Source organism: Gavia stellata, chromosome 2 (assembly GCF_030936135.1).
Source record: "Gavia stellata isolate bGavSte3 chromosome 2, bGavSte3.hap2, whole genome shotgun sequence".
Lineage (NCBI taxonomy): Eukaryota > Metazoa > Chordata > Aves > Gaviiformes > Gaviidae > Gavia > Gavia stellata.
Window position 1 is genome coordinate 63147814 of NC_082595.1, and position 18787 is coordinate 63166600.

General features: G+C 42.9%; 1 protein-coding gene across 1 annotated transcript; it reads right to left on the minus strand.

Moving 5' to 3' along the window:
• Positions 1 to 5708: 5708 nt before the first annotated feature.
• Positions 5709 to 10078, minus strand: MTRES1 (mitochondrial transcription rescue factor 1). The gene is made up of 4 exons (XM_059835602.1): positions 10044 to 10078; positions 7978 to 8416; positions 7070 to 7142; positions 5709 to 6168 (listed from the first exon to the last, which is right to left on the minus strand). Exons 2-4 carry the CDS (start codon positions 8406 to 8408, stop codon positions 5992 to 5994), a joined length of 681 nt encoding a protein of 226 aa, XP_059691585.1. The 5' UTR covers positions 8409 to 8416; positions 10044 to 10078; the 3' UTR covers positions 5709 to 5991.
• Positions 10079 to 18787: the final 8709 nt, after the last annotated feature.

An 18787-nucleotide genomic window follows, 5' to 3' on the forward strand; every position in this document is an offset into this window, starting at 1 on the left:
AAGGGATGTGAAACAGCTGGAAAAGTCAATGTCTTAAGCTTGCCTATTACTGCAACTCAGTTGGCACCAATGTAGTTACGGTTTTTTTCTCAGGAACGTGGTGAAAACATCTTTTTAAATGTGAAGTTGTTTAAAATGGATAGCTGAAGTGATGGTTTAGTTCCCTCTCTTAATTCTCTCTTACGATTGTCTTTGCTAAGAAAGACAGAAAAAGAAAGAAATCCCCATTTGTCTTCATTCTTTCCTACCTACTTTTTTGTCCTAGTAAATGTTAAGATAGATAAATTTCTAGTAGTAACAGTGCTTTCGAAATCCTCATTTTACCCCCTCCATTATAAAAGTAATTTGTCTGAACTTCTCACTGGTAGTGACAGTTTTAATTTCTTACAGAAATTTCTTACAGAGTACATAATACTCATCATTATCTTTGTCACAGCTCATATAAATCCTGTTTTGAGAGGTCATCTCCTGCAGCAGAGCTCTGGCTGAAGGAGCTGCCCTGGCTTGGCCAGTCCCAGTGCTGGAAGCAGATGATTCCCAGCAAAATCAAAACTCCATCATAGTCACAACATTTTCCTTATACCTCATCTGATTGGCTGGAGATTAGCCCCTATGCTGTATAATTTTTATTCAGCATATTCCTTTTCATTTTTGTCATTTTCTACATGCCATCTTTTCTAGTTAGTGGCCGTAAAAGCCTGTGACATGGGCAGACCACTTGCTTACTCCATTTCCTGATCTGTTCCATGATGGGACTGTCGTCCCCACTGAGCATTTTTCTTTCATTAACAATTCGGAAAGAAGAACTTTGATTCTCACAGGAAGGGAACTGCTGTAATAGAAGGGAAATAAAGCTGTTCTGGAGAATATGACATGTTCTTTTCCTACTTCTCCCCTTTCTCCCCCCCTCCCCCGCCCAAAGGCAAACATGAATAGAACAAACCTGTTCTTTTTTTTTTTACTAGGTTTTCCTTATTTTCTTTTTAAAAATTTAGCATGACTTCCCAGTCAAAAAATGGGCAAAATCACCATGTATCCAATCACACTAAAATTTGTATTAATAGATGGAAACAAAATAATTTGTGATTACTGAAGACTGGAGGAAGATCAGCTAATTAATATCTACACACACACACAAATGTGAAGTAATCATTCCCAATTTCCTTCACAAATTTCATTATGGCAAAACAACTGTTTGTCATTGTTTCCAGCAGCATTTGGTAGTGTCATGTGTTAGTGCTTACTTCTCTGGGAGGCAAAATACTTCTTTAATCATTACGCTTTCAGAAATGTACCACTTCGGTTGGTGCATAAGGTGGTGTGTTAGTGAGGTCTATAAATGTTTCCTGTGAAAAGAAAATCCTGACGTACCTGTCAGCAGTAGGAACAAGTCACTGAATAGGATCACATCCTACATTTGAGATTTGATCCCTTATATAAAACCTAAGAGTTTGGTTTTATGTCATGTAATGCTGCTGTCCCTCGTCTCTCTTGCTCCCTATCTCCTTGGTCCAAGAATTAAAAAAAACACCAGGGTCTCCTTGAAGTGCTTGCCTATATATGCATTGACTACTCAAGTGCTGGAAACTGAAGAATTTTTTAGCTTCAGCAGTACTCAGATTTGCATGGCTCCCACACACCCCCTTTTGCATTCCTTTCCCCATGCATGCCACCGTAGAATGACCACTGCAATTGGCCTGCACAGGCTGCTGAGCACTTTAATTTGGTAGGTGCTGAAGGTAGACTGTCCTGTTTTGACATGCCATTACAGAAAAAAAACAGCCCCAAGAAACAAACAAACAAAAAAACCCCAAAAATAAAACCCAGAAACACTTTGGTGCTTTTCTGTTCTATGGGAAAAAAAATTGCCTATTATTCTTGGGGGGCAGAGGGGGCAGAGTATAATGCCCTTCTCTCCGTATTGATCTGTAGGCAGCAGAACTCAGAACGTATTCAGGAGTGTTGGTATGTGCCTGCTTTAGTCGACCAGGCTGACTCTTCTGCCAGACGCAAGCCCAACTCCCGTGTGAACAATTCCCTGCCATTCCTTCACAGGATCCTCCCGCGCCCCGCTCCGTCACGCAGGCTGGCCCACCTGCAGTAGACGCTGCAGTCCATAACATTGCTCCTGCAGCGGGTGAAACATGCAAAGCTCTCGGATAATGCTGCGTGCTGTGCCAGTGACAACTAGTCCTGTACCCACAGCCTGATGGTGCCTGCCTCTCACAGGACCAGACAAAGTCTTCTGGCTCAGGTCATCCCTCTGTGCGAGGGCAGGTATGCTGGCCATTCCGGGCTCCGTGCCTGGCAACCAGCATAAGGTTGGATTCATCTGTGGTTAATGCAGAGGTGGCTTGGACAGCATAGTCATCTGGGCAGCCCCTAGTGAACTTGTCAGTCACGTCTCAAGCCATCCAAATCTCCCTTTATGACCTCTCAGCACTATCTCCACGAGGAAGCCCTTTCATATAGTTCCTCCACCACGCAGACTAAGAATGGCAGATGCCCATGTCCTGGAGCAGGAAATTCATTACAGCAGTGACAGAAGGGCAGAAGCGGCGATCACTTACCCAATTTGCTGTCCGTACCCTGAACTCTGAGCAGGAGGAAAAGCATTTGTGCATCTCCCACCAGTCAGTATTCAGTGGCACTAGAGATTTGGCAGCTGACTAGTGGCAGATTCTGTTTTGGGACGATCATTAAAAAATTCTCTTTGATCATGTCTTACTACTTTGCCATGTCATCTGACCAGACACTTGACCATGTTATCAGATGGACTCCATCACCTTAAATTCATGGGTGGTGAAGGGAAGATGCACAGCTGATTCCCGGATAAGTTTATGTCTGCTTTACATATACAGAGCCTCTGTGAGCCCACCCTATCTAAAAGCCCCCTGAAGGTCGGGCAAAAACTGGCTGTGATGTGCCTGTTCCTACACCTCCCAGAATGCGTGCTGGCTCTGCTCGCCTGGCACTCAACATCAGTCATTAACCAAGCCTTGCCTTTCTTTAGCTCACAGTCCAAATGTTTAAAGGCTGCAGAAGCGAGCGCAACCTGCTCAGCAATGTCTGGCCCCAATAAAAAGGTCTGATTGATAGAGAAGCTTATCCAGGACAGATCAATGTAGCCAAGTGGAACAGCTACTCGCCTGCCTGCTGTCATGGTTTTCCTCTGAGATCACCCTGCCTGTGACTGAAGCTTTCTTTTCTGAAGCTAACAGGTACAGTTCTCTCTCCAACCATTTCAGTCCTGAATCCAGAGGATGCTGTCACCCATCACAAGACTCCTTAGGAAGTCTGCCTTTTGTTTTCTTTACTTTGCTGGTACCACTAGTGGATTAACACTTACAACCTATGAAAGCCTGTTTCTACCTCCATCTGTCAGTGAAGACCTGGTTTTGGTGTCAGTTATAGAATAACAGAATGGTTTGAGTTGGAAGGGACCTTTAAAGATGATCTAGCCCACCCTGCTCTGCCATGGGCAGGGACACCTTTCACTTGTTCAGGTTGCTCAAAGCCTTGTCCAACCTGACCTTGAACATTTCCAAAGATGGGGCATCCATAACTTCTCTGGGCAACTTGTTCCAGTGTCTCACCACCTTCATCATAAAAAATTTCTTCCTTATATCCAATCTAAATCTATCCTTTTTCAGTTTAAAACCAGTGCCCTTTGTGCTGTCACTACAGGCTCTGGTAAAAAGTCTCTCTCTGTCATCATTAGGAAAGGGCAAGGTCTTGATTGCAAGTTCTTGTCTGCTTCACTTCCCAGTAGGCATTTCCAGAAGTTAAAATCTAAGGTTTGGGCCTAATATTGTATTCATATTCTGTCCAACTCAAGAAAGTGCCAGTGCTTTTTCTTATGTCAATGGCTTTCAGGGATGCAACTTACCTGCTCATCATGAATGCCGGGCAGGTGTTGGCTATTTTGTTGTTACTGTTTTTATCCTACACAGAACAGACTCTTTCAGAAAGTTAATTTCTTCACGTCTGTACCTTGGCTATCCCCAAGCCCTATAGCATTCCTGGGGTTTACGCGTGGGGTCCTGTTCTGGCCGTGTAAGCTCCGGTGCGTAAGCTACTACTGCTGGAGGTGACAGGCAGTGTGACTGTACATACTGATAAGCACTTGACGGGTAACGAATGGTTGCTGACCAGCAACTGCAGCTCACTGACACCTTTCTACTTGTTTCTCTCAGCATCCCTGGAGATTATGGAAGCCACCTAGAATAGTGATGGTAAGTGGAATTGGGGAACAGAGGATGCATCATCTCATCTATTTATTTCCATAGCACTTGGTGCAAGCTCCAACGAAGAGTGGAGACAGCAATGCCTGCAATGAAAGTACTGCCTGCCATGTTCCTCTGGGTGCTTGCTATGCTGAATCCCTTCACTTGTGCAGTATAAGGATCACTAAAATCCCTTGGGAAAGCTTTCCAGGATCGTGTCCTCTTAGGAACCAATTTTTTTAAAAGGTCACTGTGCCTCTAAATAACTAGACATGTATCTGCATCTTTAAACATCGACACAACCATAAAAAATCCCAAAACAGCACAGATTTTAGCTATGCCTGAAGAAAGTTAGAAATTGTTTTAAATCCCACACTCAGCAGCCACCACTTCTGAGGCTATGGCCAGCAGCAGGTACAGCCTGCTTAAACACAGTCATCAAGTAGCTGTTGGCAGTTAAGCCCAACAGTTCCCATGTGCTCCTAACGAGGCGAGCACCATTGCTTCCTCTCACTTCAGCGACATTTTATGCAGTGAAAATCCAGTTGTTACTTTATCAGAGCTTTTATGTGTACCTGGTAGTCCCATGCTTAACCAGGGTGCTAAGTTTGCTTTGTGAGCAAGTTTCTTGCCTGCCCATTTAAATTTCAGGAACACCAAAGAAAAAGTGTCCTGGAATATGCTCCTGCTGCCTATTCTGGGCTATCTTCTTCCCTCTGGGCTCTCCAGACTAGGCAGGGAGCAGACCAGTGGACTGGATGAACAGTAGCTACTTGCTCCTACTGGCCAGCTTTCCTCTAGACACACACCTGCATGTGGCTGTCTAAACATATATAAACAGAATAAAAATTCTGTCTGTACCACAGTTCATCCAACAAGTTGCTTGTGTTGGGAGAAGCATATGTTCAACGTTACAAGTGCGAGTAACTCCTGAGATGCCTGTTCTCAGTGACAGTATTTTCCTGTAGTAATAGACATGAGCTTTTCATCACAGTATGATCTGACCTTTGCTCAGCTCTTTATACCACCTAAGTATTAAATACTCTCTTAAATGCCACACTGAAATCAATACATGACAAACTGAGATTTCATCTTCCTCTGCATGGTTACTTAAACAGTAAAAATCAGCAGTACTACACGCATCTCCTCACTGATCTGCCTTCTCCATGAGCACAGAATATCACTGCCATGATTCATTCTCTGTCACCCTGAAGTTTCCTGCTCAGAAATACACAGCTGCTATCAGTATCCTTCTGTATTCTTAGTATAGCAGCAGTGTATACAAGCACGGAGTTGGTATTGTTAACCAAAAATCAAACCAATAATGAAAAAGGAAGCAATTTTACATAATTGGGGGTTTTATCCCTACTATCCCTAACTATTTCACGGATCTAGAGATAAAACTAAGAAAGCAGTTCTGCTTGTTGTGATGTCAGCTTTAATGTAACTTTCCTGATTAACAAAATTAGACAGCAATTAAACAGTGATCAAATTAGTCTTTATTGGTTCATTATTTGTAACATCTGTAAGGAAACTGCCTGGAAATGTAAGGGTTGGATCTTTTACCCCACAGTACCATGAAACAAAACTAACAGCAAAATGTGACAGGCTTATTGCATGAATATTGATGTACACCGCAGAGGGAGATAACATTCTGACACAAGCCCTTAAAAAAGGGTACTGTAATTTTGTTTAACCAAAATTCATATTTAATGACAAATATGCTTTTCTGCAAAAATCTTATGCTGCCACATGCAATGTCCTGTTACTTAAGTACATCCTGTTTGGGTACTTTCAAGTTTTTCCAACGCCTCAAAATTACTTTGTATTTTTCACTTTCAGTTTTGTTAGATACTTTTTTTAAGACTACCCGCATAACTACAGCAGTTCCTGTTTCTTTATCTTCACCTACTATGAGATCCAGCGTGTCACCAACTTTCACCTGGAAACAGAAAGAGATGAGTGATTATAAACATTCCCTGGGGAAAACAAATCCCTGCAGTCTATGTCCAATTTTAATTTTGTTCCTTTCTTTCCATTTAGTATCTTTATCTCACAGGAGAGGAGGAAGGCAGGCAATACTAGACCCATTATAGATCCTCCATCTATGAACTTCTAGGAAAGCCCTGGCAATAAGCAATTAAATATCTCATGACCTTCTCTGCCAAGAGCTTTACCCTTCCTGATCTACAACCATCACCTAACTCTGTGAAAAAGGTGTAAGGTAGTATGGTTTTTTCCTGAAGGGTTTTTCCTGCCAATCTTTTTGTATCAACACAGACACAAAACAGCAAAATGCAAAGTTCTCCCTCCTGCCTTTAAAACAGTTTAAAGTGTTTTAAAGAACAGAGTGCTGGTCAACTGCTTGTGCTCCTTTCAAAAGTCACAAGATACAAAAGTCACAGATACAATAACCTTTCCTGAGCTACTCCAGTTTCAGTCCCTTTATACCATCAAACTTTTTCTTTAATCTCATGCCTGCTCCACCAATATCTCAGATTTAATCACTCCTACTCCATCAGCCTCACATCTATCACCACTTCCTTCAGCAACTTAGAAAGTTCTGTCCTTGCTACCATCTGCCTTCTCCCGACTTTCAGCCTTAGGTTTTGCTCTCTGATACCACAAGTCTCCTGTCTGCCTTAGGGAATACTGTCTTACCCAGGAAATCACAGTCACACACACAAATCTGGAAGTGGTGTTAGCAATGCTATTCATTCACCTTTGCAGAACGATTTAGTCGTTAGCTCTTCTGACTCAAGTAAAAGGAGGGAGAAGAAGAAGTCATGCCTTAGTTATTTTCTTGTAGTGTATGAAAAGATTTAAATTTTAAAAAGTCTTACAGTTCTACTTTTCTTCCATAGTTTTTCTCCATTCAGCCTGAGTTCATTATTGTAGAATGCATCTTCTACTTTACTGAAGAAAAACAAGGTTTTATTGCATTTACAGTGTGCGGCAGACCAAATGCAATTGTTTCTTTGCAGATACACAAGAACACCACTCATGCACAAGGCACATTTCCACAACTCTAGCTTGTTCATAAAGGATACCTTTATTTAAGGTCAGGACAGACTTGAACTGGAAGTACAGAAAAAGTCTTTCATAGATATTAAATGAAATAATAGAGCATGGTTGCTCTGTGCCACAGGTGCAAGCAATAAAAAGCTGTTTCTAAAGACCTGTCTCCTGAATAACCAAAAAATAATGTCCCCTTTCCTGCACCAGCCAGTTTAATAATTTTTAAGTGATACGTTATACTAATATTCTATTACTAACAACACTGTAATATAAGGCTTCTGTAGGTTGCATTAGATCAAACACTGTGATATATTTATAGAGTGCACATCTACCTGCTTGACCTAGTATGTTAGGTTTATACTTACCCTCACGTACTTCTACAGCCATTAGGCAGCGAATTATTTTACTCGCTCTATCTCAAATTAGATCTTTTTGTATTACTTAGTACAGTTTTTTTTCTTCACTTTAAATAAATAGTTATTGACAGAAAATGCCTCCTCAGCAATCTTAGAAATACTGCAGACAGTGAAAAGCAGAAAACAGGCTGTTTCAAGGGAGGTAAGGTGAAACAAACAGGAACACCCATTCATCCAAAATGTATTTTTAGACAGTCAAAACAGCTGCACCAAAAAACCCCCAATACCGAGTTATTCCAGCAATAAGAGGGTATGAAAACTCAACTTTTAGATACATGACATCTTTCTCATCAGCAGGTTATTTCTTCCATACTTACTTTCTTGCAATGTCTAGACCAGCTTTCATGATCACATCATATCGAAGAGACTGAACTACTTTTTCAAGATCCTTGTAATCTTTTACTACGTTGGGGTCATTTTCAAATTCATCATCCAAATCGCTTTCCTCTTCATCTTCATCCTCTTCTTCCTCTTCTTCTTGTACGGTTTGTCTGCTCCTTTTAGAGCTTTTGTTACTTTTGTTCCGCAGAGAAAATACTGAGATATACTCTGGAGAAAGTCTTAGTGCACACAGTTTTACTGGGGAAAAGCTGAAACATCTTCTGTAGTTTACTGTGCTTGCTTGATAGCTACAGAAGACACTTCTCCTCCAAGAGGGATACAGTTTATTAGAGGGGAATTTCTCCCACAGGCCAAACCAGACATTTAGTTTTCTAAAAGCCGTGATGGGGAGTCTGAAGCCAGTCATAGCATACCCTAAAATAAAACAAAGATTCATATGTAAAAATGAGCAACTCCTTTGACTATTCGAAGGATTTCCCAAGGTACGGCATAACAGTTACTACAAAAAGATGATTATCTAGTTCCCCATAGAGCAATGCATCATCTAAAAGCACAAGGCTATACCGGCTTTATGATCTGCCTTTCTCATACACTGTCCACCATTACAAGGAGCTAAAACACAGGATGAAAACCAAACACTAAAACCACCAGTGGAATACTCCATTAATAATTTCTTTTCTGGTGTTTAGTATTAACTGTCCAAACACATTTATGGCATTTTCTTCCCTACATGTGAAATACAATACACAAAAGAAACAGAAATGAAGTTAACTACGTCACAAAAAGCACAGGGAGATCTGTATTTATCATGACTCATTCTCAATGAAAGCAATTTGCTCAATACCACAAGCAAGTAACCCAGAAAAGTTGAAAGCTGCTTAACTTCAGTCTCTACTCAGACCACAACACTCCTGCGTGGCAGAATGCTGCACAACGTTCCCATCTGCTTCTCCGAATGGCAAATAGCATCACGGTAGAGTTCAGGAGAAGTAACACTGCTCTATGTACTGCAACAGGACTGATGCCAGCACCAACAGTCTCATGTGCAAGCTCCCCAGTACTGTTGAGATGGGACAAGCAGGTGGAAACACCCAAAAAAGCCCAGATTCTTTCGACACTCTTAGAAATTGATTTTACAGACCTTCCTAGCTAGGTGGAGCACTGGCTTTTATTATGGCCTTATATGTGTGGAAGGAAACACGTGTTTCTTCATGAGACTGGAGTTTGTTTTCCCTGCACCCAAGTGAACTCTGCCGAAATCTGAATGACCTTTTTTTTGTGGTTGGGAAAAAGCTCTGATCAACGAAGGCAATTACTAGCCAAATAAAAATAACCACAACTCCCTTGGCTTTTTAAAATTTAAATATGTGAACTTAAAATATATGACCTATAGTTTAAAATTTAGGATGGTGCAATCCTCACAGAAGACTTACGCCTGTCCTCTGTTTGGGGACAAATTCCTAAAACGGTTATTTGAATGTATAAACAATTACTATTGCTTATTTTTAGTGCTCAATCTTGCTTTGTCCCCCGTTGCCCGGTGAGTACAACCGGCCGCTGAGCCAGCCCCTGCCAGAAGGCCAACCGCGCGCCCCGAATACGAAGGGCGGCCTCTTCCCCCCATGAAACCTTAAGGCGGACCGAGACTGACGCGCCGCCCGCCCAGGCGGGGGGACACAAGGCGGAACGCTGCGGAAGGCTGGAAGCCCGCTCAAAACCACGCAGACAGGACAACGCCAGCTCTCGCGGCGTGCAGTGGGGGCCCGCAGACCCCCCCGCCCCGGGGGCAGTGCCTGACCCGCCCGTAGGGCCCTCGGTGGCGGGCCCGCTCCTCCGGCCGCTGCCCTCAGCGGAGGCCGTGGCGCGCAGGCCTGGCCGACGCCCAGCCCCCGGGGGGGGGGCACGCCGGCCCCCGCAGCTCCCCCGGCCCCGCGGCCTTGGAGCCGTGGCGGAGCCCGCCGCTGCCCCGCTTCCCGCCCCTGCCGGAGGGGAGACCCGGCGAGGCTCGGGGCACAGCGGGCCGCGGCCGAGGCGCGGTTACCTGGGTCCTCCGGGCGCCTCGGGCCCGGGCCTGCCGCTGCCGTCCCCGCGCCGCCGTTCGCAGGCCGGAGGCGGAGCAACGTCAGCCGGGGCTCGGCGCCCTCTGCTGGGGCTGGGGCCCGGCGGACCGGTTGCGGGCGGGGGGGTTCCGCGCCCCGGGGCGGGAAGGTGAGGGCAGGGAGCGGAGGTGCCTCTCCCGTTCTCCGCCCGCCGTGCCCGCCGGGGCCGGGCGGGGTTTGGAGGCGGTTTGGGAGCGGCGGCCGAAGGGAGCTGGCAGAAAGGCGGGAGGGCCGTGGGCTGAAGCGGGTACCTTGCCGCCCCTCCTCAGCCCCGGGGCGGGAGGTGCCCGGGAGGAGCTCCCAGTGCCTCGGTGCCCGCTCCTCCGCCGGGGGCCGCCGCCGCCGGCCTCCCGCCCCACCGAGATTCGTCCGAGCTGTGTCCCGTTATAATTGTCCCCATCGTTGTTTTCCAGTGTGTAGTTTTTCAGTGTACGCTGGTTGGGGGGGGCAGGCCACGGCTTTGCCTGTGGGGCGCCTCGGCAGCGGCTTCCCCCCGGCCGGCTGCCGGCGGGCACTGCGGGGCAGGGCTCTCCCTCCCCCAGGCCCACGCCGATCTCCAAATCTCACAGTCGAAGCGCCCGGGAAGAATTGTGGTGATACTTTTCATACCGTTTTGATTTTCCACACCCCTGATTTTCCCTTTGCAAAACTTGTTATTTTGCCTCTATGAGACCAAGCCTCCCGGACCTCAGTGCCAAGGGCCAACCTGTGTTTTCAGCCCCCCAGGCTCTGCCCACATGCCCAAACCAGAGAACAGTGGAAATCTCTCCCTGGGGAAATGCCTCCAGCAGATGGGGAAGTTTCCTGACCACAGATTAATTTGGAAGGCTCGGCCACCATGACACACTAATCCAACTCCCATTGTGGCCTGGGGTTCCGCTGTCCTTATCTTTGTTACTTTCCTTCACATTACATCTCCCTCTTTCTCTCCGCATCTCCATTACTGGTGGTAATCCATAATCCCTCCTCTTTGGAGCTCAGAAACTAGGAGAGGTCCATCCCTCCTTCTGCCTTCTCCCAGCTTTCTCTCTGCCATGCACCAACCACACCTCTCTCAGTGCTTCTGAATGCTCTGATTGCTCAGCATTTGGGGAATTCTCTGTATCCATACAAAACTGGTACAAAATGCAACTCCATCAGATTGGCAGCATCTTGCCCTGATGTACAAGGTTCAGGGTAATTTTGGCAGATGGAAGAGCTCCTCAGCTTTGAAGTTCTATTTTAAAATGCCCATCACCTCACCTGACAGACCAATCCTCCCTTGGAAAATTATCAGCAAATACGGCAAGTGATATAACTGTGGAGCTACTGCTGCACAGCAGCTGTGCGATTAGCCTGGGCATTGTAAGTGATTGCTTAATTTTACACCTGTATAAACTTTGTCATAAAATGTTTGAGTGAGAGATTTTTATGTCAGGGATATTTCGTAATGGAGCAATTCCTTGGCAAAGCTATTTCCCTGCCTTAGAAACCTCACTGGGAAGGAACCTGCGAACATCTTTATGTATTTTGAATGTTCCAGTGCCCAGTTCTGTGAGATTCTGACCAATTTCAGTTGGCAATATAGCTGTTAGCTTTTTAGCACTTTTCCCCCGTATGTCTTAAAATATACATACATCCTTACGGAGGAAAAAAAAAGTTGGTAAGAGTAACTTTCTTGCTTCATAGTGGCACATAGTGAGTCAGAACAGAAAATGAATGTCTGAACATTGGGGATTCTCTGACCCACAAATGCTACCTCCTCTATGGGGGAAAAAACCCACACCCAACCCCCCCCCCCAAACCTAGCTTTCCATACACTCCATTCTTTTCAGAGCTCTTAGAATTTGATTTGTCTCACGTAGGATTAAAGTCATGTTCTAACTTTGCTAAGAGTAAGGATAACTTACTCTTAGTAAACAAAGATGTAAGTATTAGTGCCTTTCTAGGTTAGTTTGGCATTATACATCTTTATTGCATCTTCATATTGAAAGGCAAGGTAAAGAATGTGCCTAAAGTCACTCTGCCTTTTATATTCTTCAAATATGATGGTATAGTGGCGTCTTACAAAACCACAAAGTAATCAATTCGTCGTTCGGTACCCTTTCCTGCAGGCCTTACAGTTTGCAGAAGGTTAATAGTGTGGCACTCAAACAGGTCCCTCTCCAGTCACAGAGGAAATGCAACTTGGATGCCATGAACAGGCATCGTGCATCTGATTTATCTCATCATTGTGCAACACCAAACAAAGACATCACCTCTGTCACGCTTGCTTCATTTCCTAGTCCAGCTACACAGGTGACTGTTCTAGTTGTACTAGTTAGAAGGTACATCGTGTTGCTATTGTCTCTCCGTCACGAAAGCAGATCCTTGCCGAGGTTTTTGTCAGGATTCATTCATCCCTGGACTGTAGAGGAACTTCAGGGTCTCCTTGTCATCAGATTCCCTCCATGCCACAGAGTAAGAAGGGCCATGAAAGCCCTCGTCTTTAAGATTTGTACTCCAGTTGTATGAGGTCTTGGCAACTCCTGATCTGGGTCATTAAGTGCATTTTTTTAATGACCAAAAAGGCAAAAATGAAGTTAATATTCATTAGTCGTAATTTAATTATATCAAACTGTAATGATAACCAAAACATTCCGACAGTGTGAAGTCTGCAGTCTAATTTTTATCTTCTTCCAGTTTACCATTAGATGGCAGCGAATAGCTCCCTCTCAAAGCTGCCACAAGCTCAGGCTGTGCTAGCAAGAGGCTTTGCTCCAACGCAGGTTAGTCATACGTATATCTGATGAGGATGTTCTTTAAGGTGCTTTCAGATGATTTGAAGCTATTTTTTTTTTAAATATATGACACCTCAGCAACATACAGTCAAAAGTTCAGCTTTGGTAAGAAACAGTGATCATTGATCTCTGACAGATTAGTGGTGGCCTATGTAACCTTTTGAAGTTTGGGTGAGAAATTAGTCTGACCAAGATATATTCTTCTTCCCATGGCTATTCTCATAGAATTGCTTCATTTTTTTCAGTGGAGCCAGCTCCTGTCTAGCAAGGGTAATTCTTCTCTTGTTTACGGTTTTAATTTTGTGTCTTTCAATATACTCCCTATGACATTCACTCAGAAGGAGATTAGTCTTTTAGTTTTGATAGCTCAGAGAGAAAGTTCTTAATAGCTTTTGACCTGTATGTTGGACTCTGTAATTGGGAATTCGTTCCCCATTGCCCAGGGGTTTTTGTTACCTTTATTTTCCTGCAAGGTCAGTCAAGTGACAGCAATAGATCTGCTGACACTTGTCGCATCTCAGAATAAAGACAAGAGCACCATGTTGCCATTCTGGCCCTGTGAGTAGCTCTGACTAACATTCTGCAATGCACATCTCACCAGACTATTTGTCACTGCAGATTTAGTTTCAGCATTACCTTGTTGGAACCACACGCCTTTTAAACTACACTGCGTATTTCAAGGTCTACTGAGGAGATGACTGGATATTTATGCAGCCTGGGAAAACACAGTGTCCCCGTGTGAGCGTCACCTTTAAGTTTGTCCATATTAATTTGAATAATGAGCTAAAGCTCCCTGACTGCTTATTCACCTCTTCCAGTGTCACACCTATTGTAACTGCTTAGATGTTCTCTTTTTTTAGTCCATAGTCTGGAGGCAATTCCTCTAGCTTATTACTTGCACCCAGTCTGTGACCAAATAATCCTACCATCTCTTTCTCTAAAGCCTGTCTCTGAAAATCTTTCATGCAGCAGAAGCTCCTTTTCTAGCCCTTCCAGTGTTGCCTTTTCAGTCAGCACGCTGCTCTAAACTGGTTTCCCTTTCTCACACATTTACCCATATCATCTACTCTGCCATTTTTACTATAAAAGATTGGGTTTATTCTCTTTAGGATACCTTTAATGTCTCCAGCACCCATGTACACTGAAACTTGGCTCTGTCTCTCTCTACCTACCAACTCCTTGTGTTGACATTTCATCTCTTGCAATAACAACTTCTGTCCACTTTTCCCTGCAGCCATATTGGTGTCCTGCACAGAGAATCCCTTTCCAGAAGTGAGCGAGGTCTCACAAAGCACCTTTGCTTGCAGCCTACTTATTCCTTGAAAACTCATCTTAGGCATTATAGATGAGTAAGTTTGGGTGGGTGAGTTTCAGGTATTGTTTTATATTTCTTTAAGTGATGGAGGTATAGGCACTTGCTAAAAGTAACATTCTTACACACACACACACACCCCCGCCCCTTTTCACTACCTGACTAATTTGGCTTTTGTCTGCCTGTTCTCTTTTACAGTAGAAGGCCACATTGAGCCATAATAAGAAAGGAAATGGAGGTGGGCAGTGTGGACTGCTCTGACCAGCGCTAAAGAAGCTGATAGAGTCCACCCTAATAAGTCAGAGCATGGTGACCCACCTAAACCAGAAATACATAGCTGCCTTGCCAGTGAAAATCGGTGTTGCATCAGCAGTTAAGCAAATGGGAGGAAAACACTTAGTAACTTCCTTCAGTCAGCCTGGTATTCAATCCAGCTACTCGGAGATTAAAGGCTCCGCAGTTTCATTGCTAATTATTCAACTCTGCAATTTGGTGAGATGTTTGCAGTGAGAATTGTTTGTTTGGTTTTCCCTCACTTTCTCATTTGCCAGTTGTCTAAAACACAACAATTTTTTGTAGAAGTTAATGTACTGTCTCCTAAGCCAGGCTTTCAGACTTCCGTTCATTCTCTAGTGAACATGCTCAGGTCCTGCTGGTTTTGGTTGCTGCTCTAAGATTTATCTAGCTACCACTAGCAGCGGGTGGCAAATGCAATAAAAAGGAAAACCAATCAGTTAAGCATTTGTTATTTGAGCCTTACTCATTAGCCATAAAACTATACATTCCATAAGCAAATGTTAATTGTTTGAATTATTTGTTTAATTCTGTGTTTCCTCTGTATTCTCTTCAGATTAATGGCTTTACTATTTAGAATATAATGTTCTCATCTCTAATTGATAGTAACTAATTCAAGATATATGCATGCAAGTCTAACATAATTAATCTCCAGTAAGGAAATTTAGATTGTTCCTCCATCTGTATACTATTAAAATTTTCTTTTTTTAAAATTACGTTTTGTGTCAGGTTTGCTTTTAAAAGCAGAAAAAAGGCTGTTCAAAGTACTTCAGCTTCCATTGTGGCTAAGGGACAAAGTTGCCTTGATTAGCATTTACAAACATTACTGCATTAGGAAAGAAAATTTTATCTGTAGGTTTCAATACACCTTTGCTATAAAAAAAGAAATAATATATATAAATGTGCAATAGGGAGGGATAGAATGTCAGAATAATCATATTGCTTGGTGTCAAGGCTGTCTTGTCCTTTCACAGTGTCCAGCTGCAGAGGTATAAAAGCTGTGTAAATCACATCGTAGGAAGATCTGGGATGATCTATCCCCCAGGGAAGTGAGTCCTTGCAACACTTGCTATTTAAACTCTGGATGTTCTCATCACTACGTGACCACTCCTCTGCAGCTTGCCTAATGATGCCCTGTGACAAAGAGTTCACTGTCATGATACATGAAGTCTTAACACTCTTAGTGATATACAATATGTTTTCTTTCAGCAGTTCATCTTTTCAAATCCTAGACCGGTCCCTTTTTCTATTATTGAAATGAGAAGAAAAGCTGATCTAGCTTCTAGAATTTGTCCATTTATATACCTTTTAATCATATTTGTTCTTATTTTGTCTTCTAAAAAAAAACAGCTCCAACTTTCTCTGTTCCTGTTTATCAGATTTCTCCATGGTTCATTCTCATTACCTTGTTATCTCTGCCTGTCCTGTGCTCAAACTAGAAACTACCCAGAAAAGGTTACAAAAGAATAAGCCTTTCAGGATGCCATGCAGCAGTCACTACTAGGAATGAATTCTGAAACTGAGTGCTCCATAAGTCAGCTCCCTTTTCATACAGACTCTCTTTTTGATAACTGTGGGTAAAAATCTGCCCTGTCTAGTGGCAAAGAGAAGGCAGTAAGTAAAGATAAAAAATAAGCAAATGATAACAAACAAAAAAGGGAAATAGAAGAATACTAGATTCAAATTGCAAGATACAGATTTTCAACACTTCTCAAGAGAAGAGAAAGACTTCCACTGTTACCAGGAAAAATGCTTGGTAGGCAAGGCTAAAAACATAGGTCGAAACGTGTCAGGGATGATAAAAGAAATCCCAACAGTCATAAACTAATGATGATGGTTAAAATGATTAATAAGGATGCAGAGATTTTCACTGAACATTTTTTATTTGTTTGCAAAGAAGCAGAATGAAGTAGTAGTATAATATCAGGATAACTAACTAACTTTTCATCCACTGGTAAGAGAGGTAATGCAGAATATCATATCCAGTGGGAGAAATCACAGGCTTACAGAGCTAACGCTCAAGCTAATGGTGAGAAGAACTTGGCTGCACTAATTGAAATTAGTAGTAAGTCTTACCATAGAAGGAAAATTAAATGAGATGGTAAAAGTGCTAACACTGCACTATTGTTCAAGAAAGCAAGCGAGATAATCTCAAAATTGCATTAGAACACAAACATTATGAAGCTGCTGCTGCAAAAAAGACAGATTTCTTTGTAAGCTGCAACAACAGATTTGTTGAATGCTGAACTCTCAGCTTGAGTAGGGTGTGTTACTTTGGACAACATGATCTAATGAAGACAGATTTAAGAGAGTACAAAGGAATGCAACAAAAATGCATAGAAATTCTATGAAGAAGGTTGAAGGAACTGAACCTGTTCCTCAAAATAAGGCAAAATATAGTGGCAAATGTCTGAGCTAATCATCTACACTCTTTTGATAGTCAGTGAAGAGATGTAGGCATCTCCAGGATGTGATTAATCTGTTTCAGATGTCTATATTGAAATGAGATTAATTATATCATAGAAGCACTCATTTCCCTTCGCCATCTATCAAGGGTTTCCAGGGAGAGTCACTTAGATGTAGACAGCTACTGTCATGTGACCCTTTCTTCCTCCTCTCAATATGAAGTGCTTGATATGTTTTCAACTGGTAAACACTTTACAAATCTGGCCATCATTATTATCTGTGCGCTTTACTACGGTGATGTAATAGATCATTACTTTAAATTTGCAGCAAAGACGACTTTGTATTAAGAGAAATATTCTGCAAAGATAGTCTGGCAAAGAAACAGGAGGCCCACAGGCTGTGGAATACCCTTCACTGATTTTTTCTGAGAATTGTGTTTAAACCTGCCTCAAAGCAGAAGATGGAGAAAATCACCTTTGATCATTTTTACTTCTTCATGTCTATAGACCTGTTATCTGACATTATGCCTCAGTTGAAGGAAAGCCCTGACTTGGTTTTGTCCCATACCAAGTAGCATGATGCTAAACAATTCCTGAGCATGATTCAGGAGTTGGCCCAGGCCAGGGACAACTACGTGCCAACAGGCAGTTTAGATTCAGCCTCCATTTTCTGGAGGCTAGGAGAGTTTAATAGTATGGACATGGTTAGACATGTCAGTTGGCCTCAAGGCCAAAGAACAGGCTTTGCTACCATTGAATTTGTTTGTATTAATGTCTCCCAAGAGTTTAATTTGTTTGACTTAGGGACACGGGTGTGCTTTCAAGCAGATCTGAAGCCACACCTAATTGTGTAAGCTGACACAATCCCTTGAAGTCTACCCAGAAGTCAAAAGATCCATGGGTCCATGGGCGGCAATTCTTAAACACTTCTTCTTGAGACTATTTCTGGAATCACAGTTTCACTTCAGTTCAAACTTCCAGGCTTATGATTCCAGGGCTGGAAATCATGGCTTTGTGTACTTCCATAACTATATACCTCTAAATAAGCAACCAGATGCTTTTTGCCTCGGATCGACATAGAAGGGAAACAGTGTCACTGATGGAATCATGGTGTAATGAGGGTCTGGATCATGGCAGCAAGGCCCATGTCTGAAGACATGTATAGTTAAATCCAATCAACATTTATTACCAAGTGGAGATTTACAGTACCACCAATCATGCCTTCCATAAAGCTCTACTAACGCAAATTTAGTATAAACCGTCCACTGGAAGAGGGAATGTAATCCTTAATATGTATTCCAAGTTCTTACCTAAGACACATGCCAAACAGCTTTGTCCAGTTGTCTAAAACCAGTTTCAACCAGCCAGCTCCCATTAGTATTTCAATCTTGTTCTGCAGTGATAGTGAATGTGCAACTGCAAGGATGGGTGCTTCAAAAACGCTGGCATTTTGATTATATGGCTGGAGCTTTGACGCTGCTGCAAGATAGGTCCTTTCCGCTAAACAAGTAGCAAGAGAAGGGCCAGCCTAGCTTATGAGAAGATAGTGTTCCTATATATTAGAAAATACTGACCTGTGAGTTTCTCAAGGCAAAATCCATATGGTAAAAACGGACATCAAAGAAACTTATCACCAGATGATGTCAGCATAGATCAGCATATACGGGCTAGTCGATACGCACTGCAAAGCTGGATTTCTCTCTTCAACGTTGTCCTTTTGAAAAAAGATCAGGTTCTAATATATAAATGCATAACATTCACAGATGGATATTAACTAAAATAACTCATAATATGACCCAGGTGAGTCCTGAGAGCTGCAGTGCACTCTTAGCATGAGTTTGAAATGGATGAAGACCCTGGGATGAGCCACAGGGTGTAGTAAATTCTAGGCTATGCACAGCCAAGGAGAGTGGAGA

What these genes read in the sequence shown, in the direction of transcription:
- MTRES1 (XM_059835602.1), bottom strand. Translation starts at nt 8,408, where the DNA reads ATGACTGGCTTCAGACTCCCCATCACGGCTTTTAGAAAACTAAATGTC. An exon ending in GGTCTAGACATTGCAAGAAA is followed by an intron (nt 7,143 to 7,977) that starts GTAAGTATGGAA and finishes GTTTTTCTTCAG; the next exon opens with TAAAGTAGAAGATGCATTCT. An exon ending in TATGGAAGAAAAGTAGAACT is followed by an intron (nt 6,169 to 7,069) that starts GTAAGACTTTTT and finishes TTCTGTTTCCAG; the next exon opens with GTGAAAGTTGGTGACACGCT.